The following is a 25,166-nucleotide window of genomic DNA, read 5'->3' as shown; positions in this document are numbered from 1 at the left end:
TCCCAAGGGCAGGTACGGAGACTAGGTAGAGTCTACAAGGCTAGTCAGTAGTCACCCACCGCTGGTGAGTGGGTTTTTTTTCGCAAGCAGCGAACGATAACGCCGCCTGACATTTCCAACGTGGAGCACGCGCGATCGTCATGATAACACAAAAAGGCATGGCATGGCCCTGGTTAGATCCAAAAAAACCACATGGCGATAAGCAATGAGCGGTTAAAATCCATCCTTTCCGGGGGTCGGGCTATGCATGGATGGTAGTTTAGGCCGACTGGATAGCCCAGGAGTCAGGACTCAGGACTCAGGACAGATGAAAAACCGCAAGGGGGATCCATACCTCGACTTAACCCGGCCGGTAGTCAATTGGCTCCTTCGATCGATCAATGTTTCATCGACTTGTGCCTGCTTGCCTCAGGGCTTGTTGTACGAGTGTACTCCGTAGTCCGTACTCCGTACCTTTCCATGAATCCAAAAGCTATACTAGAAGTATAATAGAGTTGTCCCCGCTCACTATGCTCACATCACCCACGGAAACACTTCATCTATCGATCACTTATTGATCAATGTTATTGTACTGGTAGTGAGTAGTGCAGTCCTCGGGTTGGTTGCCTCAGATCTCAGACTCAGCACTCTTTCTTTCCTTCTTTTCTTCCTTCTCACTTTACTTTTTCTTCCATTCCCTTTTTTTTAATTTTCTTTTTTCCATTTCTTGCTGCTTCGGCCGGTTTTTGGCCCCCACGACATTAGCGGCCGCCAGCCACGCTACGGAACTCGACTCTTGCCAGATTTGGGACCGCCCTTGGGGTTTCGTTCGGTCGTTTCTTTTTCTCCCTTCATCAATCGATTGATTTAGCATGGATTTTCCAACCAAGGGTCTTCTTGGTCCTTTTTTTTCTGGATTGTTCTTGAGCTTGAAGACATCACATCATGACAAGGCTCTTCCCCCCCCCCCCCCCCCACCTTCCTTCTAGCCCAATACGCATAGTCCGCACGCCAGACCAGAAGTCCACTTTTCGGTGATTTTCGACACGGTTGTCGGGAAGATACTGTACTGTACGGCGCTGACAGGCTAAGGCAGCAGCTACAGCAGCTACCTAGTAGTTTCATCGCACATCGTACGGAGTATGTGCGTATTATTGCTCGGACTCTGCTTCAAGCTCTGCTCTAGCTTGTCCGCTAAGATACATCCATGCAGTACTCGTGTACTTCTAGAATTCCCCAAAGCTGACCGAAAGCTGTCGCGCGTGGAGGATCGTCCGATTTCACGACAAGTGACGACACATGGGCCTCGCAGGCTCGCATACCCTGCACTTTGTCCACGAGGGGGTGATCTCGCAACCGTTGGAGGCTTTCGCTTCCGCATCACTTTCTTCTCCCCTCTCTACGATGACGCCTGAGGCGGAGAAAAAGCCTGGTGTTCCTTTGGCGGAGCTGTCACATCCGAAGGATTCCCGGATTCATGAATCATGACATCGTTCTGCCTTGGACAGTGACCGCAGTACGGACTTCGTACTATTCGCAGAAAGTGCTCGCAAAGTATACCCAGTACGGAGTTCGGAGTATAGGTGGTGAGGTAAGGCAGGTAGGTAGTAGGTACCAGGTAGGTACTACCTACCTAGTAGGTAGTCTAATTGACCAGATTGGGAACGCCTCAGGCGAGCGACTACGGACGGACGGTCAGAGCCGCCGACGGGTGGGGAGGGGAGCAGCCTGGAGAACAGATGAAAAATGATTGAAGATGGAAATGATCCATTATGACTGATCCATGATCGCATCCACCATTACCAATCAGGAAATGATACCATCTCCGGAGCATGGCAAGGGCCCGATGGTCCGATCCCGTGATTCGTGCGTGATTGTGTGGGAGGTTGTTGACCGCCACGGCAATGATCGGCCAGGATCAAGAACCTCCAAAACACGCCTGCTGTCAACAGGCCCGGGGAGGCCAGGACGGTCCGTAATCGAGGCGAAGAACTGGAACCACACCTAACTTCCTAACTTACCCACCATCCTCGTATTCCAATCGGAACCAACATCCCCTCCCCTCTCTTCAACAATTAATTCAAATGACGATGACAATAATAATAATCTCTCTTCGCACCCCTTGCACTGCCTGCGATCCACCCTTCCGCCCGCATTTGGGCCGAAGTGTTGAATAGTTGAGACGAGATAGACGCTTAGCGAGCGCAAAGTACGGAATTGAGAGACATCCCCAAATTAAATGGCCCCTCTATCGTGCCGTTCCAGAGCGACATGTCACGTGGTGGTGATTGACAATCAGGCTGAGGAGGATGAGGAGGATTGACTGATCTTGATTGTTGCGACCAATTTTGTCCGTTTCTACCTATACGTACCCCTTTTCGTTTACGAAGAGCGCCTAGTTGCGACTGAGCTGAACTCCACCAACTAGGGGTCATGCCAATGATGTTGTCTGAATGTCGGGTGTTTGTCGTGCGGTTTGGTGTGTGTGGTTTGGTTGGCACTTGTGACTTTACAATTTGACCGAGAAACATTGACTTTGGAAGGAACTGAATGGGGCCGTTTCTCGGCGGCATCCATCCGAAGCGCTGTGCATCTTGGACAGGCGTTTCCACGTTTCCAGTTTCCACCGTGTCTGATTGCCTCGTGGTGGGTGGTGCGTCGCTGTGCACAGTCCAGCGCTTCGGCAATCCTTAGGCACCAAGGCGTCTCGGCTGGTGCACGCGCTTGTCTGAGTCGCTCCTCTCCCCGTCTCTTGCTGGCACGCCCGCAAGGCCCAAGAGGCCCAAGAGGCCCAAGAGCCAACCAACAACAGGTTTGAGGGTTCACGGAGGATTGGGTGCCTAGTAGTACCGTTACAGACTCTCCGACGGCACAAAGAACGAACCTGCGCGACACCCGACTAGAATGCTACTCGACGGCGCGACTAGTCCGGGATCTGTCTGTCGATCGACCTTAAAGCCCATTCTCCACGTGCTGTGGCACTTTTAATGATCCTGCCTAGGATGCCGCATGCGGCCGAAATGAGTGCCGTCGTGGTGGGTAGTAGCCGTCATGCCACATGGTTGTACACCCTGGGTAGTGCACAGTACTACTACGTATGTAGCATGTACTAGTAGGGTTACAAGGGGGGTGGAGGGGGGTGGAGGGGGGGGAGTAGGGGGTTTGGTTGGCTTGAGCTGGGATAGTCGGGTTGGGAGGTAAGCAAGTCATCATCAACAGCAGCAACAACAACAACAACAACAACAATATCATCATCACCATGAACTGTCATCACCAACCATGGCATGATGCTGCCCTGCTGCTTTCTGGATTGGGTGAAATTAAAGGCCAACCTCCTTGTTGCCCTCGTGGGGTTTTAACTTTCCATCCCGGGTCCCTGATTTAGAATGTTTCTCTGAGAGCCATCGGTTCCGAGCTGTTCGGAAATTCGAAATCCATCTAATCTCCAAAGCCACTGGACAGCTGCCTCGATACTCTGGTTTTCCTTTCGGTCTGTTTTCTCCACCGCTATCTATCCAACTAGGCGCCAGGATTGAGCGCTCAAGCTGAGCCGAAACCAATAAACCTTCGACGAGCCTATCCGCTACCATAACGAGCTCCCCTCGCCATCTTCGTCTAAGCGCCTGTTATTGTCTGCCTGCTAGCAGCTGAACCAACCACCTGGCAATCATTCCAAAATCCCCTATACGACCAGTCCTATCAGTGAATCCGGCGCCAGTCCCATATTATTCCATTTGTGTGGACGCCACGCGTGGGACGCCAACCCCACTCAGGGGAGAGACTGAGGAGCGCCAGCCGCCAAGCACAGGTTAGTGTCAATAGCCGGCATGTGGCCATGTGCCAGATGGGCTGTCTGTCAGCCACTTTGGATTAATTTGATCCAGTGACAATCGATTGTTCAGGATTAACGAAGACATGACGCAGTCGCTGGCTGATTAGCTAGCTGGGCTACCTAAATACTAGCCTACTGATTTTTTTGGTGTCTCGACCAAACGAACATGGTCCAAGCCTAGCTGCACCTTCCGGCTTTCCATCCCCGGGGGCACAGCACTGGATATTCTAGCCAGGTTATCTATAATTAACCCAAACCCACTGATGTATTTGATGTGGTAATTATGTAACATCAGCGGGTGTTACTCAAGTAAATTAGATCTATCGGAAAAATGCAAGAGGAAAAAAGCTTGGGTGACTATACCCGGTCGGGAAGAGGCGATGATTGTCGACTAGGTACGGAGTACCTACGGTGATGCAGATGCAGGTTCAAAACTGGCTGGTCGGTCGTTGATCTTCCCCGATCTGGTTCGGAGTTCAGACAGAGCCGCCCGTTTTGTCGCCTCGTTCGGAGGGAGGAAGAGCAATTTAAGCATGGTCATAGTGGGGGGGGGATGGGAATTAAGGGAGGGAGGGACGGGTATAGGTGGGGGGTTTAGTTCTACTATGTGTACATGTAGTATGTACTGTACTTCTGTGCGCGGGTAGAAACCCTAGCTATCAGCCAGCTATCATGGATGCATTGTTGTACAGTACTGTAGATCTGTTTGTACATAGTACTGTACAATGTACAACGCGGTGAGTAGCAATTGGAGGATGGGTCTGTTGTGACACGGATAGTTTATGCGAGTGAAGCTAAGCTGCACGGCTGGGCTGTAGTCATCGGCGGGAGCTCTAAAGGGTTTTACAGTTCTCCTTCGCTCCTCCTTCCCCGGAGGTTCCCCAACTTGTCGACTATCCCCATCCCCATCCCCCAGTCTCTGTATTCGTTCCAGCGGCTGCTCTTCATGTGGCTGTCGCTGGCGGACTGGAGATGCTCCAGTATGTATGACTCGCCGCCTCGCAAGCTTGCGCTCAGCTCACACCCTGCTCGCTCGTCCAGTCTCCTTGTTCGAATCCGGTACCGCCCCGCCGCCCGACTGCTGATGATGGCCGCCCAAGTCCGGCGGCAGCTTACGACAACTGCACCCCCATCACCATACAAGCGTACAGCAGCAGCACACGATGAGACCCTTTTTCGGTTCACCCGCGGCCGATTCCTTACCGACGAAGCCTATGAACTGGCCAAGAGACACATTCGTTTCAACGTGGATGAACTCGCCCGCTTAGCCGTCCAGGCCGCAGAGGCTGCAAATAAGGGGCCGCGGACGTGTATCGCCATTGAAAAACTGGCCGACGGGATGCACAGCAAGGCTATACGCTTCACCATGGACAATGGGTTCCAAGCAGTGGGCAAAGTTCCGACTCCGAATGCTGGGCTTCCGCGCTTAACCACTGCCTCGGAAGTCGCGACTATGGACTTCGTAGGCCATATCCTCCCTTCTTTGTCGTGGAAGTTCACGGAAGTTGGTAACATCGGATAGATGCGCAACGTCCTCGGTACGCCAGTTCCCAGAGTTCTCTCGTGGAGTTCTTCGGCCGACAATCCGGTGGCGGCGGAGTACATCCTCATGGAGAATGCACGCGGCGTGCCACTGAGTAGCCTGTGGGACAAACTGGGTGTGCGGGTTAAGTTCAAGGTGCTTGAAAAAGTCGCCGCCTACCAGCAGCGCTGGTCCCAGGTTCGCTTTACGCAGTATGGGAGTCTATACTACCGAGGGGACCTCGACCGGTCAAGTTCCAGTCCCGGCCTCCGGTACACGGACAAAGATGGGAATTATGCTGTTGATGAGAGGTTCGCTGTGGGGCCTTCGGTGAGTCGGCAAAATGTCGATGACGGCAGGGCAGACTTGGGTTTTGACCGAGGCCCCTGGGATACCGTTGACGCTTATGAGCGGGCAACGGGAGAGCGCGAAGCTTATTGTACCAGGAGTATGGAGCAACTGCCACGATCGCCCATTGCGATCCACTATTCGGGGACGTACCAGCCGTCGCGCGAGACCAAGCTTTTCGCGATCGAGAGCTTCCTCAAAGTGGTAGATCTCTTACTACCCGGGGACGAGGACATATCAGCGTCCTGCATCTGGCATGATGACCTGCATGTCGAGAATGTCTTTGTCAATCCAGAGGATCCATCGGAGATCTACGCCTTCATTGACTGGCAATCTACAGAACTCGCCCCGCTATACCATCACACCATCGAGCCGTATATCCTAGACTACCATGGCCCACCATTCGAAGGCCTCCTCGACCGACCGAAGCTCGCCGACGTCAAAGCGCTGTTCCAGGACGAACACGACCAAGCAGCCGCAACCCGCAAAGCGGAGACCTTATTCACTAGCATGTCTCTGCTCGCCCTTTACAGATATCTCCTGCACAAAACGATGCCCCGGTTGTTCAAGGCTCTCGAGTTCCGGCAGACCGACTGCTTCGACCTACTTCTGTTCGCACGGAACCTTCTTGTCGACGGCGAGGCTACCTACCTCGGACCCCTAGCCAAGCAGCAAGAGGAAAATTGGGCTGGTGTCTCGAGGATCTTGGGGACTGGAACCAAGGCACCGCTTACGTTCTCGGACGATGTGCTCCAAAAGATCAAATGTGATGGCGCGGGCGCTTCGGCAGCAATGGCGCTGATGGGAGACGTGCAGCGTATGATCGGCAGCCAGTACTTCCAAGCCCGGGGATTGGTGAGCCATGCGCAATTCGCGGAGCTGGAACGAATTCTCCCCAAGGCGAGAGATGACTTTGTGCGGGCGCATGCGCGCAATGCGAAAGAAGAGCGGGAGCTCACTCGCGCGTGGCCGTTCGATATACCCGGATCGCGGTGCGATTATCTGGGGCTTGAACGCACCAGAGCCTAAGGGGTATCTCCATTATGCTATACAGGTGATACTCGGCTTCTCATGTGGTCGCGGCCCTCGTTTGCGGGGGAGCAATACCCTAGGTTCGAAAGCAGGTCCGCGGCCGTAGAACCGGTCCACAAGCTGATAGAACAACGGGTACTGCCAATGGCTTTCATATAACAAGACCCCCAAGTCCCAAGTGTCAGCACTGTAGCTTCAACTCAACCCGGAGAGACAGAGTTTGGGGGACCGATATCGTCTGGCTGGATGGGGTGGATGCTCGGGCAGTCATTTCGGGGAGGTAGATCGATCTTCCGATTCGTGCAGCTGCTTTCGTGGAGAGGGTTTCGTCTCGGGTTGTGCGACTGAAATCAGGATTGATGGTGTGCGCAGGGCCCAGGAGGCTCCTTTTACACGTGGGTGTTTAAGTTGCATGCTCGTCATTGAGATTCTTGCGTCGAAGGGATTCTGCTCATCCCAGAAAGATGAAGCTATTTAAGCCGTGGAGTTTGTTAGTGGAAGTATATCTGAAAAGGGATCATAGTAAATGAGTCGCTTAGCTAGCACTACTCAGCTACTGCTCACACAGGCCACCTACGCTGACAAGACGTATTTATGGAGACTGCAGTGCAGTACTGTACACATAGACTCCGTAAGGAAGTCGGATGCAATGACCGGATGTATAAACAGTGTAGAGCTTTGAGTACATTAGACATAACCTTGTCAACCACCATCTCATCCAAACTCATTCGATCTCCTACAAAACGTCCGATGACAACTGAACTGAACTCTCAGCACGGTATCTAAATCTATATACAGATGTCAAAATTCCAAATCTAAATCCAAGGACAGTATCCCCACGCCACATCCTCCAGGCAAATATACAGTAAGTCACTGCACAGTCCAGGCGTCCTTCACTCTTCACTTCTCAAAGCTCACCACCTTCCCCATCCCTTGTGTCCGTGACCCTTCACCCCCTGATCCGCCCAGTCCACCCCCCGATCCGCCAAATCCTCCCCGAAATCAGAAACAACATCCACAGTCCTCACCACCGAAACCCCCTGCTCCAATTCCCGCTCCAATTCCCGCTCCAATTCCCGCTCCCGCTCCCGCTCCCGCTCCCGGGAACCCACAACCTCCACACTAGCCGAATAACTCCCACCCCCGACACGGAACCCATCGAAGAACACCGGGGTCTCAATCACCGGCCGCGTCAGATGGATACTCACCGTACTCTTCGGGCAGTGCCGCGCCGCTGCACCCTGCCCCCCGGCCCGCGCATGAACGATAGACAAACACCACGAACACGCCCGGCTGAAGAGCGGGTAGAGCGGGGGCATGCAGGCGCAGAGGATGGAGGCGCTGGCCTCGGCGCTGGCGAGGAGGGCGGTGGTGCGGGATTTGTCTGGTGGTTGTTGAGGTGGTTAGAGCAGGGCAGGCAGGACAGGGCAGGACAGGGTAGACTAGGGCAAGGCAACGCACGCGATAAATCCCCCCGGCCTCGCGTCAAGATCTCAATCACGGTGAGAAGCTGGGCGATGCTGATCATGACCACCCTGCAGCAGTTTCCAATCAGCACTTCCCCAAGGTACGTAACCATGTCCACATCAAGAAAACGCAAACGCAAGGGAAAGGGGAACGGAAGCATACACCAACCCCAATCCGAACAGCAGGAACAACCCCGCCTTCACCCTGCGCCGCAGCGTCAGCGTCGGGACCACGACCAGCGGGATGGCCAGCACGACCACGTGCGTCGCGATCTGGACGGCGCCGTTGCTCAGCCACACCGCGTTTTTCGGCAGGCATCGAGGCGGAGGGGTGGTGTTTGACCAGGTCCAGAAGTCGCGCACGGGCAGGCAGAAGAGGATGGCGCTGAGGACCATCCATGTCCCTGCTGCGCACATGAGGGCGGCAAGGCTGTAGCTTGCGAGGAGGACGCGGCGGAGTCGGAAGAGCCGCGTGTACAGGGCCAGGGCGGAGAGTTTGCTGGTTAGGAGGGTGAGGTGGTAGAAGGGTAGGGAGAGGTATTGTGCCTTTTTGGTTTTGTTAGTGATGAGGGACAAGGGTGATGGGGGGAGGGGATGCTGGGGACGGACTTTGAGTTGGGTTTGAAGGGCGGAGGCGGGGAGGGTTTCGCTGGGGTGGCCGAGGCCGTGTTGGATTTCTGGCGGGGATGTTAGCTTGGGGTTGGGGATGTTGAGGTTCTTGGGTTGACGGTTGACGTTGACGGTTGACAGGGGAGGTGAGGGACTTGCCTACGACTCTGCAGGAGAAGAGGACAAGGTTGGCGGCCTGTAGTAGGTAGTGGTCAGTCAGTGATTGTTCTCCTGAAGGAAGTATACAGCACTTGAGCTGCATTCCACACTTATACTTGCCAAAGCCACCACAATCAGCAGATCATCCCACCCCGCACTCCGCAGACGCTGCCGAGTCCACAAGCGCAGAATCACCGCGATGGTCGCTAGTCCGGTGAACGAGACCAGGAAGGCCAGCACTTGCATGGTGCATACTTGGTCAAGAGAGCAGAGTATGTTGCGTGTCCGGCAGTCTGTCTCTATATCAATCGAACCCTCGCATCCTCAAATCTGATGTGAGTCTAGACTGCAAAGTCAGACCGAGTAGACCCGAGCCCTCCCCGACGCCATGGTCAACGGTTCACAACGATTCGATCGGTTCGATCGATATTCATACTTTGGATCGGGGATGCGGGAGCATCTCTGCGTTCCATGGGTTGTCCGCAGTTCGCATCCCGCACTCCAATGAGATGCTACACAAGTGCAATGTGAACGGTTGTCAGATGCAAGCTAGACTCATTCGAGTAATCTGCCAGAAAAATGGGAGAAGTCATGATTTCATGAGATACTCCCCCCGATGCATGCTTCCGAAAGGGTGGCGAAGACAATGCCATAGAACTGTACAGTACGTTGTTCCACCGACCCTTGACATTCATGCTATGCAGAGATTGTCAGCCATGACCTCGGTTGTGTGGGGTTGTTGTTCAGATAAGCTTCCCATGGAATACATTTGCTGCCCCTAATGGCTCGGAGAAGACCGATGCCCCGGGAACACTCGGTCGAATACACACTACGATCTGGCTGGCATACGTCCTGCTCGTGTATTTCAATAAGGTACACACATCACGGCTGCTCACGCTCCCGCAAGGATATAAATTGCCGCGTGGTGAGGCCAGACCAATCACTTCAGCTCGTCGTGCACCTGCACCCGCCATGACCCCACGGCCGGCGTAGCATACTGCCCCCGGACGCTCGTCGCGCTACACGTCGCCGGGGCCGGCTCTGCCGCGGACGCGCCCCACGACGGGGGCACGGCACCGCTGCGTCTCGCCGTCGCCGTCAGGAACGCAGCAAACGACCACGTCAGATCGACCGCCGAGACCGGCTGCCCCGTGGTGCGGTCGAACTGCTCCGCCAACCCGCCATCCGCCGGGGTATACTGCTGGACCACCGCGACAAAGCCGTCCGCATACCGCCTCACGGCATCGCTGATCGCCGCGTATTCATCCGAGGCGCGTGGGTAGGACCCTGGGACAATGTCGCGGATGAGGTCCGCGAAGAAAGGCGCAGACACTGCCGTCACCTCGATGACGCCCTGTCGGTCCCACTGGTACAAGGCATCGTACAATTGCTCGGCCGCGGCAAGGGTCGTGAGGTACCTAGCTTCTCATTAATGATAAGACGGGGAAACACTCAGCACGACACACACACACCATGGATGGCCCCCCTGATAGATATCCTCAGCGTAGCGCCCCACCGCCGCCGCCGTGCCAGCGCCACGGCCCTGGTTCACCTTGTAAAGCGACCGGAACGAGTCCACCACATGCTTATGATTCGACAGCGCGCGGGCGGAGCACGGTTGGAAGGTCCCGCCACCACTTTCAGCAAGACATGAAGCCTCCGGGTCGAAGGTGTGGACGGCAGCAAGGATCGAATTCGCATCGAGCCCCGAGCGCCCGCTCGTGGGGACATTGGAAAGGACCGCCGCCGCGGCGCCGTCCCAATACTGCTGGAGATGGCACAGGATCTGCGGCGCGACCGCGGCGCAGCCGGCGCACGTCTCGCCCACCGCCTCGGCGAACGCCTGGCCCTCGACGAGCGCCTTGTGCTGGACGGCGGTGGTGAAGAACGAGGACCCCCGGACCTCCTCCCAGAGGTCGAAGGTGGTCTCGTTCCAGTACTGGGCCACGTAGGCCAGGTCGTTGCGAACGATGGGCCAGACGTTGGCTCGCGCGAGGGCGGTCTGGCCGTGGGCGACGAGGTGGTTCCCGTAGGCGATGAGGGCCGAGGCGCGCAGCGCGGGCCCGTCGCGCTGCGGCCGCCCCCACGCTTCCGTGAACTCGGTCATGTTCACGTGGAATTTGGGCTCGCCCAGGCCGGCGCCGTCGGCCAGGGAGCCGGACGGGTTGGAGATGGTTTGCTGGGTGGCTTGCGAGGTGACGAATTGCTGGAGGATGCGCTCGATGGAGGTCTTGCCTCCGTCGTCGGGCAGGTCGGTCAGATGGGCGCTGATGGCGGGGATGGTCAGCCCCGCATCCCGGGTCCAGGTGTAGAAATCTGCCAAGAGTCGTTAGCTTGTTCGTATGTGTGCCAAAGGAATGGGAATCCGGCTTACAGTCGGGGTCGGATTTGGAGGGCGAGGCGACCACAATGCCCGGATAGGCGCCCTGGGCCAGTGCTCCATCCGCTCCGATGTTATTGAGGATTCCCTGCCAGGCGATCGGGGTTTCTTTTTCGATGAATTCAGCGAGGGTGGTCGCATCGAATGTTCCGGGATTTGAAGTTGCAAGGGCTGTGTCGAGGATAACGTTTAGTAGAAATAAGTGCTTGGACCACATGTTGGATGATAATGCCCTCCTTGAATGGGTGTGAGTGAGCGAAGTTGGAAAGTCGCGGGGAGTGGACGGGGACAAGGCGACCTTTTGTGGTTGTCTTTCCCTCTTCCCCCCCCCCCCCCCCCCCCCCCCCCGCATAATGCAGGGCTGATGGGCGGTTACACTGCATGCAGCGCATTATGCTCTTTGTCCTACCTAAAAATAATGAATAAGTCTACACTATAACCGCACATAACACAATCGTGAAAATTGGAAATCGTAATTCATAACCCAGGCTGGTACAGTGTACTACCTGATAAATGCTATGTATGAAGAACTGAAGCTGCAGCGCATCAATCCACCAGTGGACGTGACACCGCAGGTAATTTGCACCCTACCACCTCCCTGATGAGACGAGGACAGAGGGCTAGACTGCCAGATCTGCTCAAACAGAAGCGCCTTGGGTCTCCCCCGCCGCCTCCTCCTCCTCCTGCAGTATCCGAGCCTCGACCGCCCGTCGAAGGTCCCGATCGGCCTCGCTGGAATTGTCCTTGAAGATGTGGTCCATCTGCTCGAGGGTGCACCCTTTCGTCTCGGGCACGAAGAAAAAGGTCCACAGGAAGGTGAGGACACAGAAGACGGCGAAGAAGACGTAGGCACCGTAGCCGGTGTCTTGGATCAGGGGTGGAGTGATCAGGCCCTGTCGGGATACGTTAATGGAGGTGAATCACCAACCGAGCTGCTTCACTTACGATAATGAAGTTATTGAGCCAGTTGGAGCAGGTGGAGAGGGCCACTCCCTTGGCGCGGAGCGAAGAGGGGAAGATTTCTATGGGTTGTTGTTAGTATCTTTCCTTTCTGCGGGTCGAGCAATAGGGGTTTCTGCTTACCGGACGGCATAGCCCAGCCAACAGGACCAATTGATCCCCCAAAGGCAATCATGTACACGAAAAGAAGAGCCACGCTGGCCCAGCCGGGGCCCCGGTGAGCAGGCCAGTTGTCCGAATAGAGGCCGACCAGGACGGAGATGATGATGTGGCAGAGAGCCATGATGGCGGCGCCCCAGAGAAGCAACGGGCGACGGCCGATGCTGTCCATCGTCCAGATTGTCGTGGCCACACCGACCAGCTGCAGGACGTTGAGGATTCCGGACATGAGAAGTTGCATGTCGTAGTCGAGACCCATCGTTTCGAATAGGGTCGGAGAGTAGTAGATGAGGGCATTGATTCCCACGAACTGTTATCCTGTTAGACCTGGAAACAGTCTTGAACAAAGAGCTAGAGTAAGGAGCATACCTGCTGGAAGAACATGAGCATGACGCCCACATGGGTTCGCCGCCAACACCCGCTCTTGAAACAATCGGCCCAGCCGGCCATCTCCAACAGCAGCGAGCTCTTGAGTCCACCACCCTGGAGATTGGGATGCTTCTGCGCGTTGATCTCCTGGTGAAAGCGTACTTCGGCCTTGATATCCATAAACTCCTGTCGCACACGCTTGTCCGTCGCAGGCAGTTGCCGCAGTCGCGACAGACTCTGTAGGGCTTCCTCCTCTCTTCCCTTGGAGGCCAGCCACCGCGGCGAGAAAGGCAAGACAATGACCCCAGCCACCAAGATGATAGCAGGGGCCATCTGAAGCAGGAACGGCAGGCGCCAGGCCCATTCGCCGGCCATGTATCGCGTGCCATACGTGATCCAGTACGCGATGACAATCCCCAGCACAATGAAGAACTCCTCCAGCACTAAGAGGGTACCGCGACACTCGGGGGGACCTATGCGCAGCAACACACATTAGCATCGAGAAGGCCAGTCCGCCTCCAATAGTGGATACATACTAATCTCCGAGATGTACAATGGGGCCACCATGGACAACATGCCGATCCCCAGACCACCAATGAACCGGGCAACTGTCAGCATGGCATAGTCCATCGCCGCCGTCTGCAGGATAGAACCGATCAAGAAGATGATCACTGCCACGATGATGGAGTAGCGTCGCGAAATCTTATCCGCGATCCAGCCCTGGTTCAATGCGCCGATGAGGGCTCCCAACTCAATCATTGCGGTCATGAGCCCTTTCCAGAACCCGGAGCCGGAGTGTCCCTCGGCTACCTCGGGGAAGCGCTTCAGGAATTGCTCCATGACTAGGATCACGGAGACCACACCCTGGTCATAGCCGAAGAGCAGACCTCCCAGGGTTGAGCATCCGGCACACAGGAGCACAAAGGGATTGGCGATGAGACCCCGGATCCCGGGGGGGCCGTAGGGCTCCCGGCCGTCGACGATATCTTCGGCATGATGGGTGACCCCTTGGATGGAGGACCGACCATCTGCAATGAGGTCTTTTGTGGGCGGATCAGATTTGGTGGCCATTGCCACAGATGTGAAGGATGAACAAAGGGGGAAGGAGGAGGAGAGAAGTGCTTGGGGAGTGATCCCGAGTGGGACGGAGAGAGGAAAAGCAAGGAGATCTGATGCAGATGATCGATGTTACGAAAGAGGTCCACATGTCTACAGAGAGAGGTTACAGTGGTTACTTATAGTCATACAGAATCCGGGGGCAGTGAATCTCGTTGAAGCTTGGAACCAGTCGGAGGCAGCCAAAAGCCTTGGGTAACGGCGGGCGGACCGGTACGACCTGATTCGCCTAGGCCCAGATTGTTGGCCCCGGATGGTTCCAGCGCCATGAGGCAGAAGAGAGGAGAAGAAAATAACCCTAAATGCGGTGATCTGCAGGGTGGATTGTCGAATAGAAGAGGGGGGGATGCAGGTGGGCCGGGGATAGAGCATCTCTCCTTTCGAAGCCAAGCGGCCAAGCGGCGAATCCCATCGAAGAGAGCGGACTGGGAATGGAACAAGATCGAATTGCCAGGTTGGTGTCTTATCAGATATCAGACTCTTTGTCCCAACAACAGAACAGAAAAGAATCTGAGAATTGAATCAGACCACCCGCTAGCACCTGTAGTCAATATTGTGCGATCTTCCTTGATTGTGTGTGCTTGTCGTCGCAATGCAGCACGTGCCGTCGTCACTGTAACAGCCGAATCCGGACATGCAAACGGAATCAGACTTGGCTTCAGTCCAGGTCGGGGAAGTTCCGTGGGGGTTGTACGAGCAAACAGAGTTGTTTAGCCCCCCCTTCTCAGACTGCAGGCTGATCAGTCTGATTCCTCCGACCTGGTCGATATCTATGGGTCACGGGTAGGGAGGGTGACCGTGTCATCACTTCTTCAGCCGTGGAGATGACAGGTGCATCTCTCAACGCACGAGAAAGAAAGTAGAAAATGATGACTGCATCTTCCAATCACGCGCTGGCTAGAGTTGCCCCAATCGGGGGGGTTGCGAATGACCGGGGATAACTTATGGGGGGGGAGGTGGATGAGACAGTCGGCAACGGAAATGGGTAGAGACGGAGAGCTGACGATAGCCGGAGGGGTTGAGGGAGAGAGACATTTTGGGATATGCTGTGCTGTAAGTGCTTGCCTGCCTGCCTGCCTGCCTGCCTGGCAAACCGTTCGATCCCGTGATGAAGAGGATGACTTTGAGCGGTGTTGGTGTTTTGGTGCGGTCGTTGGGCTGCTGCTGCTGCTGCTGCTGCTTCCTCATCTCTGCTGCCCACCGCCAGAGCGGGCAGCTGCTCTCTCTCTCTCCCCCTCTTTTCCTTTCCTTTCCTCTTTTTCCATCTATTCATGAAAGTATTCTTTGCTTCCCCGGCTCCCTCTATCCACCTTCGTCTACTATTTCCACTTTTACCCATCGATCCCCCACGGGGTAAACTGTGGCTAATTCAGTTCCTGGTCTACCAAAGTCTCCTTGACTGAGATTCCCCACCATCGGCTCAAGTCAAACGCCGACCGGCCAAACCTGACCTGATCGGTCGATCCTCCCCCGCAACCCAAACATTCCGCGACTCTCCCCTGCGCCGACTTTCCCTCCATCTTCCTCAACCCTCCTCCAACTCGGTATCTTGCACAGAAGACTGGACCTTTGTACTCGCCCGATCTCTGACTAGCTGCAGAGTCATCTTGTCTCTCAACGCATTTCAGCGACCTCATACCGACCATCAACCGGCTGAAAGACACGGGGGAAATAAGCACAGAAAAAGAAATCCACCACCGCTACAACGGATTCCACTTTCCGGCTGCGACGTCATTCCTCTTTCTCCCCCAGCTTCACCCAACCTACCTTGCAATCTTCCCCGCATTCAGCCGGCCAATCGAGCTGAAGCAGATCGCCATTATGGCTTCGTTCATGGAGGACCTCTGGTCCAGCATTTTCACTCCGGGACCCACCCCCACGCTCCTTGTCGCAACCAACGTCACCTTTGCAGCTCTGCAGGCCTTGCTCCTGTCTCTCCTCCTGGCTACCTACAGCATCCACTTTCTGGTTCTATCCTTTCTGTCCGGCGCTCTCTGGTGGTCCATCAACTGGTTTGCGCGGGAAGTAAGGCAGTTTCAAGCAGAGCAGGCGGAGAAACAGAAGCAAAAGGATAAGGAACAGGACGAGAGCTCCGAGGACAAGCCCGACAGCAGCATCCGCAAGACTCCTGGTGCTATTGACGCCACCGATAGTGATACGGAGACTGAACAAATCGCAGGGCACAAGGACCCAGCACCAGTGCCCACTTCCGCTTCGCGTTCCACCACTGCCTCGGCCACCCTCCAGCTCCCCGAGGCGCAAGGCGAAGTCCGGAAGCGTCTCAGCGTCAGCGGCGAGAGCTCGGGCTACCAGAGTACCGATAGCGAATGGGAGAAGGTGGACGATAACCAGGCGGCCTAGATCCGCAACAGGTTTGCGGTCTCGCAGGTGCAGCTACATTTCGGGGCCCAGACCCGGCTCGAATTGCTTTTTGGTTACACCTTCTACCCCTCGGAACAGACTCCAATACATCTGTCTCGTGGGCGGGTCAGATACATATGTTCAATATTTGAGTGGCCTTGTCTTTTCCTCGCACCGACGAGATACCCGTTAGAGAACATGCCTTGCCGGTAGACTGATGATTTGCCAATGTATCATCATGTTAGACTTATTCCGTGCATTAGAACAGCCCATGGACCATAGTAGTGGTCTCTCATCGCACTAGCATTCAACATACTGGCGGGAAAGTGATAAGCCCCCAGTAGTTCAAATATCGGAGAAGCTCTTAGCCAGAGTAAAGCGGCTGTAGGCCGTGTTTCCATGCTGCACAGCAAGTACGAAATCCCCGCTTGACGATATTCTAGGAATACCACTGTCCGAGAGTAATCCCGTTTGGCTCGCTAGTGCCTTTCACTCGTTGATCTGACACGGTGACCGCGTTCGATACCTCGCACTCCGGGTTCTATATTTTTCTTCGAAGCTCAAGTACCATGAAAGCAAAAGCTCCCTTTGCTACCTTTGCAACACAATATAGGCTCAAGCTGTAATGCTGTAGACTCCAGTGCGCTGTAGCGACTAGATTTATCCCTTTTGCTGAATCATGCACTTCTAGTGAACTTAGTTCTGTGCTCTGGCTGTGCCTCAGCTAGCAGCTACCTTATAATTTATTCTGTCTTGCTTGGGGATTTCCACATTGGGAAATTCCTTATCGATAAGCCAGCTGACTCAGCCGACCATCTCCAAACAATCAACACCGTCAATTCCAGCAATCTGCACTCCTTCGATCACTGCAACATCCACAACAACGGGTTCCCTATACTATAATGCCGCCTCAATGAAGGCGCGCAGCGACCACAACTCACATCCAGCTCTACTATGATCTCCCTTGACTGATCCCTCACCATCCGGGCTCGAGTCACACCACCATGCCACCAACAACAGCACCACCCACCACCAGCCGGCGCAAACGCGTCTTCTCCTCCGTCCTTCCCCCAGCCTCGCTCGACGACTTCCCTCTGGCCGCGAAGTCTCACACACTCGGACCGAACCCTCCCCTATTCTCCCGCTCCTCCCACCGCTCGCACCATCACCCCGAACCCGATTCCCAGCGCCCCGAGAACCCTACCTTCCGCACCTCCACCACCTCCCAGCAAACCGAGATCGCAACCTCCGACGATGACGACAACGACGAGCTCTGGCCCGAGCAGGCGATCTGGGACCGCGCCTGGCGCGTCGCGACGAAGTTCCTCGCGGTCCCCAACCAAGGCTTCCCGACACTCCTCCGATGCGACCAGATGGACCAGTCCCACTTCATGCGGCTGTGGAACCGCCACCGCACGGCGGACCAGGAGACCCTGGAAGCGTTCGCGTGCTTACTCGAGCCGTTTCTCGGGCACAGGAGGGTGCGACACAACGGGGACGCGCTGCAGAAGAGCATCCTGGATTGGTACGGGTTTGAGATCCGAAGGCACTTTTTAAGGAACGTGAGAAGTGGGTTGGTTGAGGTTAGTGTGTTGGGTCGGCGGGAACCAGGGTCAGGGTAGATGTGCTTTATTTGCTGACTCTTTTACCGGTGCAGATGCTCAAAGGACCGGAGAAGGAGGGTCTCTTGCAGAGGATTGTGGTGTGTCTGCAAGTCATTCGGGGGATCTACTTCGAGCCGCTGGCGGAGATCCTGACCGCGCTGTATCGGGGTGAGCAGGAGGGTGTGTATGGCAAACTGTGTCGCTCATTTCACATGATGGTGGCTTATGCACTGCCGTGGACGCAGGCGTCTGCGTTGCTGAGTCGCGAAGTCATGAAGGAGTCGCTGGTCATTCTGGGGATCGATGCCCTGCGGGAGAGGGCTGCTGCGGACGGGCTTGACCATGTGGATGACATGGATGTGGATCGGCAGTGCTCCATGTCCTACCAGGATTGGCGCGATGAGCCCTCGCCCTCCGCCAGGATGCAGATGTTGACGGAACAAGACTCTCAGGTCGGAGCTGCGCGAGAGCGGCTGCTGCTGCTCTTCAATGGGCTGCAGCTCGTGGGAATGGGCGGCGACAAGGCACAGAAGGTTTTCGCGAGCGTTATGGATGCTCTGATGACCGAGTTTGTTCGAACAGCGTATACGGGCCAGTGGGAGGGCCCGTCGCTGGCTTCGCAGCACTTGCGGCAGTGGATTGAGAACGTCTTTGCGCAGCTCGTTGTCCAGGTCCTGTCAATCATCAATGTGCCTGAATCTGGCGAAAAGGAGGTTGACAATCTTGACGTGACGCTGGGCGATGTGGAGAAGTGGCAAGAGATTGGCATTGCCCGTCTAGGAGCGTTACGGACGAGCGAGCTCTTTGATGTGATCGTGGAGTGGCCTGCAAGCAGCGGTGCGATCGAGGATCTCCGGCACTTTACAACCTATCCAGCCGCGCGATATCATCTGACACAGTCCTTCATTACAGCCTTGAATCTCAGACTGCTGCATCCGGGAGCATCCACTATCGAGATTCTCCAGGTCTACATTTCTATCATCCGCGCCTTTAATCTACTTGACCCCAAGGGCGTTCTTCTCGATCGGATTGCCCGCCCCATCCGTCGATACCTCCGTGACCGAGACGATACCATCAAAGTGATTGTTGGCGGGTTACTGGCCGATCCTGCCGATGCGGACGGCCAGACCGCATCCCTCCACCACCCCGACACGCTGGTTGAACTATCCGCCGAGCTCACCAAGGCGCATCAGAACTCCCTCCGAGCCGACAGCGGCGAACTCGACTGGGATGACATGAACTGGATGCCGGACCCGGTGGACGCCGCGCCGGACTACCGGAAATCCAAGACCTCCGACGTGATTGGCAGTCTGATCAGCCTCTTCGACTCGAAGGAGATGTTCGTCAAGGAGATGCAGAACATGCTCGGCGAGCGCCTCCTCCAGAAGCGTGCCGACTTCGATCAGGAGATGTCTGTGCTGGAACTACTCAAGGTCCGCTTTGGTGACAACGCGCTGCAGGCGTGCGAGGTCATGCTCCGCGATATCTTCGACTCGCGCCGCGTGGACGGCGTCATCCGCAATGACCAAGGCTTAGCGAAGAGCCCGCAGCAACCCGAGAACCCCGACCTCCACGCCAAGATCCTGTCGCATTTCTTCTGGCCCGACCTCCCTGGGCCGGAGTTCCGCGTTCCAGAGCCCATCGCCTCCCTCCAGCAGCGCTACGCGCAGGGCTTCGGCTCCCTCAAACAATCCCGCAAGCTCACCTGGCTCAACGGCCTCGGCCAAGTCACCGTGGAACTCGACCTGGAAGACCGCGTCTTCGTCGACGACGTCACCACATGGCAAGCCACGGTCATCTATGCGTTCAACTCATCCTCCGCGGAAACCACGACCAAAACCATCACCGGCCTCGCCCACCAACTCCAAATGCCCGCCACCCTCGTCCGCTCCGCCTGCCTCTTCTGGGTGAGCAAACGCATCCTCCACGAACATCCGCGCGACACCTTCCGCGTGCTGGAAGTCCTGCCCTCCTCCTCTGGTGAGCATGACGGCGGCCCACCAGCCGCTCAATCCACCGCGACCTCCCCTAAAACCAACACCGCTCCGACGACGCCGACCACGCACCACCCCCGCCGCCCATCCAACTTGAGCACATCCCCGGTCTTCGAGGACGCGGCCGAGGCGGCAGCGGCAGCGGCGGCCGCCGCCGCCAAAGAATCGGCCGAAGCAGCCGCGATGGAGAAGATGAACCTGTACTGGCAGTTCATCGTGGGGATGCTGACGAACCAGGGCGCCATGCCGCTGCAGCGGATCGTGATGATGCTGAAGATCGCGGTCCCTGGGGGGTTCCCGTTCAGCAACGAGGAGCTCCGGGAGTTTCTGGCGGGGATGGTGGCCAAGGGCAACTTGGAGATTGTGAGTGGGGGGAATTATAAGATCAAGGCGCAGTAGGTGGGCAAGCCATGGCATGGCTATGTTCTATCCGTTTGTCTGGAGAACTCGCAGTTTCCCTTTCCCGGCCAGCATCGCATCAGCATCAAGAGGAGGCGAGAGGAATGTACATGTACGAATTATGACTACAACCTAATACACACACACGATGACCAAACCCCATATCCATCTTACCTTAGACAAACAAAAACAAATGGTATTTTCATTCCCAACAAACAGAGAAACCCGGCTAAGCTAAATCTTACAACCAAATCAACCACGGAACGAATCTACTCCGCATCCAAAGGCGCCACGGGCGGCTGATCATCGACCTGAATGCCCCCGCGCTTCTTCTCATTACTGTCCCAGAACGGCAACCGCCATCCGCCCTCACTCTCCGGCGTCGCCAACCACAACCGCATCAGATGCCGCCGCGGCGTGGGCGGCGCGTGGTCCACGTACGCCGTGCGCGCATGCAGCACGTGCGAGTTCGCCAGGAACTGGATGTCGCCCACCTCGAGGATCATGTGCAACGCCAGCCGGTTGCAGGTGGCCTCCAGCACCTCGAGGGCCTCGGTCTGGGCCGCGCTGAGCGCGGGGATCAGCCCCGTGGACGAGAAGCGCGTCAGCGAGCGGACGTAGTACGGGTCCCATCTTTGGGCAGTTAGCTTGCGTTGTAGGGTCTGGGATGGGGATGTGTTGGGGATAGGGTAGGGTAAAGGTAAGGTAGGGCAAGGTAAGACGAACTTGGTATACACCCTCGGCTCGGCACCAGCACTCTCCCGCTCCAGATACACCACACTGGTGCGGATCCACTCCTCCTCGCCCTGGCTGGTCTCGCCCTTCCGGTCGAAGTACCAGATCGGCTCCGTCAGCGTCTTCAGCACATCCGGCCGCTCCGTGGCGAGCGTGTTGTACACGTGGTGCGAGGAGACGAGGTCGGATTCGCCGCCCTCGCGCGCGCGGTGGATGCACAGCAGCCCCACGATGTCCGAGTCGTCGGCGTGGAAGAATTGTCTGCTCCGTTTTCGTTGGCCCGGGTTAGTCTTTTTTTTTTTATTTTTTTTTTTCCGTTGGAGGGCGGGGTGGGGTGGGGATTCCAGATCAAAGGGAAGGGAAAGGGCAGGGCAGGGCAAGGGCTCACCGCGCATTCGTGCGATAGATGCGCACCGAGTCGATCTGCGTGGGATCCTCGCCGAGGTCCTTGACGTGCCCCAGGACGTGGCCGCGGCTGTTCTGCGAGACAAAATACCCCAGGTACGTGCCTAGGCCCATGTACGCGACCGCCGACTTGTGGTTGCCCCAGGCGTGCACGGGGAGGCCTTTGAAGAGGATGAAGCCTTTGCCGTTGAGCAGGTCTTCGCGCAGGGTGTGTAGCCGGGTGGAGAGGGTGGGGAGGGGGAAGTTGGTCTTTTTGTGGGGTGGTTAGTTTTTGTTGTTGAGAGGTGATGGTTGTGGTGGTGGTACTGGAGGCTGCGCACCTTGCTGATTCCCGTCAACGGGATCTTATTCGCCAGGAAGGCGTCCGCCGCCGTCGAGAGCTCCTCGACCTCTTCCGCGGTGAATCGATGGGTCCATTTCTCCGGGTGCTCGCGGTAGTCCTCGGGCTTCCAGACGGTCGGGCCGGTGATTTGCTGGGGGAAGCGGTCGAAGGGGTGGATGTGTTCGTAGAGCGGGGGGTGTTGGCCGGTGGTTTTGAGGCCGTCCGGGAAGATGTCGAGGGGGATCGTGGTCGGGGGGTGTTGGGTGAGAGCCATTGTGAGGGACTGCTCGTGGTCTTGTGTCCGTGGAGAGTGAGTGACTATAGAGGTCTGTTGGGATTTCTATGCTGCAGTAGAGGATCAGAAACGCAGCTTGGATGAGCGAGGGGGAGGGGTTATATACTTGCCATGCAACCCCGCTACCTCCCCCTCTACCCCTCGGCGCATCGGCGCATCGGTCCAGCCATGGTTCCAGAATTCGTTCCTGCACGCGATGATCATTGACTCTTCCCCTGCACTTGCAAAGAGTGGAGAGGATGGCGTGCCTGGATGCATAATGCCTGAGTGAGCCAGTTCTGCTGCTGTTGGCGGGCGATCACGAAAGCCGTGGTCCGATGGCGCAATCTCCCGTGCTGATGGGGGGTTGTTCCTTTGTGAGCGTCCAGCGTTTGAGACCATAGCATTATCGCGTCTCGGGCGAGAAATGCATCGGCCGGACTATCAGCAGGGGTGTATTTGCTGCGATGATGATTCTAGAAGTGTTGTTCGATGGGAGGGGGGATAGATTCAGGATTGCCTATTTAGGAAGGTCATAGTCGTTGGTGAAGGGTCACGTGCACACTCTCACTACACTTCCAACCAACCCGACCCATCGAGATGAACTGTATGTAAAGAGCTGAATCGCATATTGATTGTGACGAGTTGTTATCACGTCTATCTAGCACCAGTGTTCCAATTCAGTCGTGTCTTGAATATGTGGAATCAATCATCCGCCCATAATTCGTGCCGCCAAAACACAACCTAACAGCCCTTGTTCAGGTACTAAGCACTCTGGGAAAGCCAGGCTTCTGTCTTCAACCTCTTCTACCAAGCCGTCTTTGTCAGTCTTTTGGCTCGGGGTGATTTCCTGCATCGCGGGTAAGAAGAGCAAAAGCAAATTGATATCCCGAAGCCAGGCCTTCAGGATGCGGCATCGCTTTATCCACCCCATGATGTCTTGAGTTCCGGAGAACAATGGCTCGATGTCCTCTGGTCTGGCCAGGCAGTAGTAGCCACGCATAACGTTTCCACCCGAGACTGCTATATGGCGGGCAGCTGTAGGGTTAGCATATGCTACGGATATGCGTTACAGAGACTTCCACAAGGTGTGATACAGAACTGACAAGGACACCTTCATTAGGCGGAGCTAGGTATATCGTCAGCATATGCAGCGCATGTGTGCTGGCTATACACATACCGCTGTTATCCTGCGCAGAGACACGAGACGCGCGTGAAGTGAGGCTGTCATCCCGAGTTGTTGTTTGGGATCGGCCCTGCATATGCTTAGCAAGGAAATGGATAGGCAGGGTATATACCAACCATGGAAGTAGCCCAACTCGGGATGTGGGTTGACGGCGTTTAGGACCTCTGAATTATTGACGTCCTCCTCAATCCACAGATGAGCGGTGGCGGACATAGTAAGGGTATATGCAAGGTATGAGCACGGTGTGGGCAAGGTGTAGATAGGGAACGTATGCAAAATGAAGGCCAACAGGGTGATAATTGATTCAAATAATCTAAAAAAAATAAGATTGGCAAATGTTGGACATGTACTAAGAGAATGACGATGTCAACGGAAAGGATCATTGTATATGCAAGAGACATGTAGGGGAACAGTGATGGAGGAGACAGAATAACATCGGGCTGGCATATGCTAAAGTAGAAGAAGGATAGAGAGAGGAAAACAGGGTTCTTGGATTTGGGGCGTGGGATGTGCAATGCGCATTGACTGTATAAACCGGTGGTGGAAAAAATCAAATAATCACCTACAATGTAACATTTGCTTACTATGCTAGAGTATTTTTCCACATGGGCATGGCCTATCCACATACTGTCTTTCGTTAGCTCATTGCTTTTAGTGTCTCGTTGTGCAAGCCACTGTGGATGATTTTGATAATAGAATTCGGAAGAAGCATTTCCTTTCGAGTCGGTTTCGTACGACCGAACATTGTACGAATCACTGGGAGAACTGCCTGTTCAATCTTGCCAATCACACGGAAGAGACTTTTTCCAATTTATTTACAGCCTATATCTGCCTGTCGATGTGCTGCCGTTCGTCACATTGTCTTCTGGGGTCTGGCGTACAAGAGTCCAGGTATATTTAAAAATACCCTCAGGCCGATATCTAAATATGGTCTGCCAAGCTTCAATATCATCTGATCTTAGATCAAGCACTCGATAGACATACTTCTTATTGGATTCATTGGACGACGTGCGGGAAGCTCATCGGTGTCCAGTGGATCCCTATCTACCCCATCTTCCTCCTCAATGTCTTCCCATTCATTGTATGGCAGAGTTCAAGATAAGCGCACCATTTCATGATCTTTGCTCATTTTTCTCGCGTCAGAATAGCATAACTGAGGTCTATTCGCTTCACGCGAGCCTCTTCGTATCGGAGAGACGGATATTCTCCCATGCCCGTGTCGACGATAAACAGGAAAAAAAAAGTTCTCATGCGCGTAAAGATGAAGGTTTCGCCGGCAGGAACACGGAAATGACGTAGACTTCCTTGCCTATCGAAATCAGCGGGGTAGTAGAGGTTTCTGTCTGTTGTTGATAATTCGTGAATGGGTAGAAGAACCCAAGCGTCACTGATAGATTTCAGTACATATTGTTCTTCTGCCCTGACTTCCATCCGCTCGAGCACGCAATGCTGTAGAACCAATGTACCTTCTGTGAGTGCACAGTGTGTGCCGGGACCCCCGCCGTCAGCGGGCTGGTTTCCCTATCATAGAGGATCTTGTGCCATTCAAGATAAATGTACAGCCTCAGACGAGATATTGTCAATGAGGGTGCGTGCCGCCTCGCCGGGGGCGTCTGGACCGTATAGATCATCTATTTGTCGATTTGAACTGGTCAGTTATTATGTAGCGATATCTTCATAACAGCGCGGCCTAGGACAAACGTATTGTTAAGGGAACTGATACTGTGGCGTTGAGCGCCTAGGATTCAGATTTAGTTCGTGTATATAGCTTCCGTACCGCAATGCATATACCGCCCCTTGTATTGGGGCCGAAAGAGCATACTATCAAGTCTGAAGACGAATATTCACCCGAGCAGAACTTGGTTTGCTCCAAGCGGGCTGTCCGTATCAAAATCGCCAGGGTAGGTAGGGCTCGGTCACGTGCAGTCCCAAGCTTAACAGCCAGATACCTTAGT

The 25,166-nt window shown here is 55.3% G+C and overlaps 9 protein-coding genes across 9 annotated transcripts; 3 read left to right on the top strand and 6 right to left on the bottom strand.

The window, feature by feature from the left end:
• Positions 1-4,757: 4,757 nt before the first annotated feature.
• BO66DRAFT_413745 (uncharacterized protein) lies at positions 4,758-6,710 on the top strand (the record flags this gene model as incomplete). The annotated part of the gene is made up of 3 exons (XM_025649438.1): positions 4,758-4,791; positions 4,963-5,273; positions 5,334-6,710. The coding sequence occupies 3 exons, from the start codon at positions 4,758-4,760 to the stop codon at positions 6,708-6,710; spliced, it is 1,722 nt and encodes a 573-aa protein (XP_025500984.1).
• Positions 6,711-8,047: 1,337 nt separating this feature from the next.
• On the bottom strand, positions 8,048-9,253 carry BO66DRAFT_159221 (uncharacterized protein). The gene is made up of 4 exons (XM_025642211.1): positions 8,948-9,253; positions 8,789-8,856; positions 8,175-8,725; positions 8,048-8,097 (listed from the first exon to the last, which is right to left on the bottom strand). Exons 1-3 carry the CDS (start codon positions 9,048-9,050, stop codon positions 8,300-8,302), a joined length of 597 nt encoding a protein of 198 aa, XP_025500983.1. The 5' UTR covers positions 9,051-9,253; the 3' UTR covers positions 8,048-8,097; positions 8,175-8,299.
• Positions 9,254-9,887: 634 nt separating this feature from the next.
• BO66DRAFT_404061 (glycoside hydrolase family 15 protein) lies at positions 9,888-11,544 on the bottom strand (the record flags this gene model as incomplete). The annotated part of the gene is made up of 3 exons (XM_025648914.1): positions 9,888-10,365; positions 10,420-11,263; positions 11,322-11,544. 3 exons carry the CDS (start codon positions 11,542-11,544, stop codon positions 9,888-9,890), a joined length of 1,545 nt encoding a protein of 514 aa, XP_025500982.1.
• Positions 11,545-11,965: 421 nt separating this feature from the next.
• BO66DRAFT_441352 (sugar porter family MFS transporter) lies at positions 11,966-13,886 on the bottom strand (the record flags this gene model as incomplete). Its single annotated transcript, XM_025651343.1, has 5 exons — positions 11,966-12,220; positions 12,273-12,349; positions 12,411-12,756; positions 12,816-13,288; positions 13,352-13,886. The coding sequence occupies 5 exons, from the start codon at positions 13,884-13,886 to the stop codon at positions 11,966-11,968; spliced, it is 1,686 nt and encodes a 561-aa protein (XP_025500981.1).
• An 845-nt stretch (positions 13,887-14,731) lies between these two features.
• BO66DRAFT_159187 (uncharacterized protein) lies at positions 14,732-15,511 on the bottom strand. The gene has a single exon (XM_025642209.1). It carries the CDS (start codon positions 15,268-15,270, stop codon positions 14,818-14,820), a length of 453 nt encoding a protein of 150 aa, XP_025500980.1. The 5' UTR covers positions 15,271-15,511; the 3' UTR covers positions 14,732-14,817.
• On the top strand, positions 15,512-16,410 carry BO66DRAFT_159188 (V-type ATPase assembly factor PKR1). Its single transcript, XM_025642210.1, has one exon. The coding sequence runs from the start codon at positions 15,753-15,755 to the stop codon at positions 16,290-16,292; it is 540 nt and encodes a 179-aa protein (XP_025500979.1). The 5' UTR covers positions 15,512-15,752; the 3' UTR covers positions 16,293-16,410.
• An 845-nt stretch (positions 16,411-17,255) lies between these two features.
• BO66DRAFT_473595 (anaphase promoting complex subunit 2) lies at positions 17,256-20,444 on the top strand. Its single transcript, XM_025653068.1, has 2 exons — positions 17,256-17,875; positions 17,950-20,444. Exons 1-2 carry the CDS (start codon positions 17,297-17,299, stop codon positions 20,287-20,289), a joined length of 2,919 nt encoding a protein of 972 aa, XP_025500978.1. The 5' UTR covers positions 17,256-17,296; the 3' UTR covers positions 20,290-20,444.
• A 69-nt stretch (positions 20,445-20,513) lies between these two features.
• Positions 20,514-22,494, bottom strand: BO66DRAFT_379729 (TauD/TfdA family dioxygenase). Its single transcript, XM_025645871.1, has 5 exons — positions 22,157-22,494; positions 21,750-22,096; positions 21,413-21,678; positions 21,016-21,285; positions 20,514-20,922 (listed from the first exon to the last, which is right to left on the bottom strand). The coding sequence occupies exons 2-5, from the start codon at positions 22,023-22,025 to the stop codon at positions 20,559-20,561; spliced, it is 1,176 nt and encodes a 391-aa protein (XP_025500977.1). The 5' UTR covers positions 22,026-22,096; positions 22,157-22,494; the 3' UTR covers positions 20,514-20,558.
• A 600-nt stretch (positions 22,495-23,094) lies between these two features.
• Positions 23,095-23,424, bottom strand: BO66DRAFT_441348 (uncharacterized protein; the record flags this gene model as incomplete). Its single annotated transcript, XM_025651342.1, has 3 exons — positions 23,095-23,154; positions 23,206-23,281; positions 23,324-23,424. 3 exons carry the CDS (start codon positions 23,422-23,424, stop codon positions 23,095-23,097), a joined length of 237 nt encoding a protein of 78 aa, XP_025500976.1.
• Between the last annotated feature and the right edge of the window lie 1,742 nt (positions 23,425-25,166).

The sequence above is a fragment of the Aspergillus aculeatinus genome, assembly GCF_003184765.1.
Source record: "Aspergillus aculeatinus CBS 121060 unplaced genomic scaffold BO66scaffold_44, whole genome shotgun sequence".
Classification (NCBI taxonomy): Eukaryota; Fungi; Ascomycota; class Eurotiomycetes; order Eurotiales; family Aspergillaceae; genus Aspergillus; species Aspergillus aculeatinus.
This window is presented reverse-complemented; position numbering and strand designations above follow the sequence as displayed.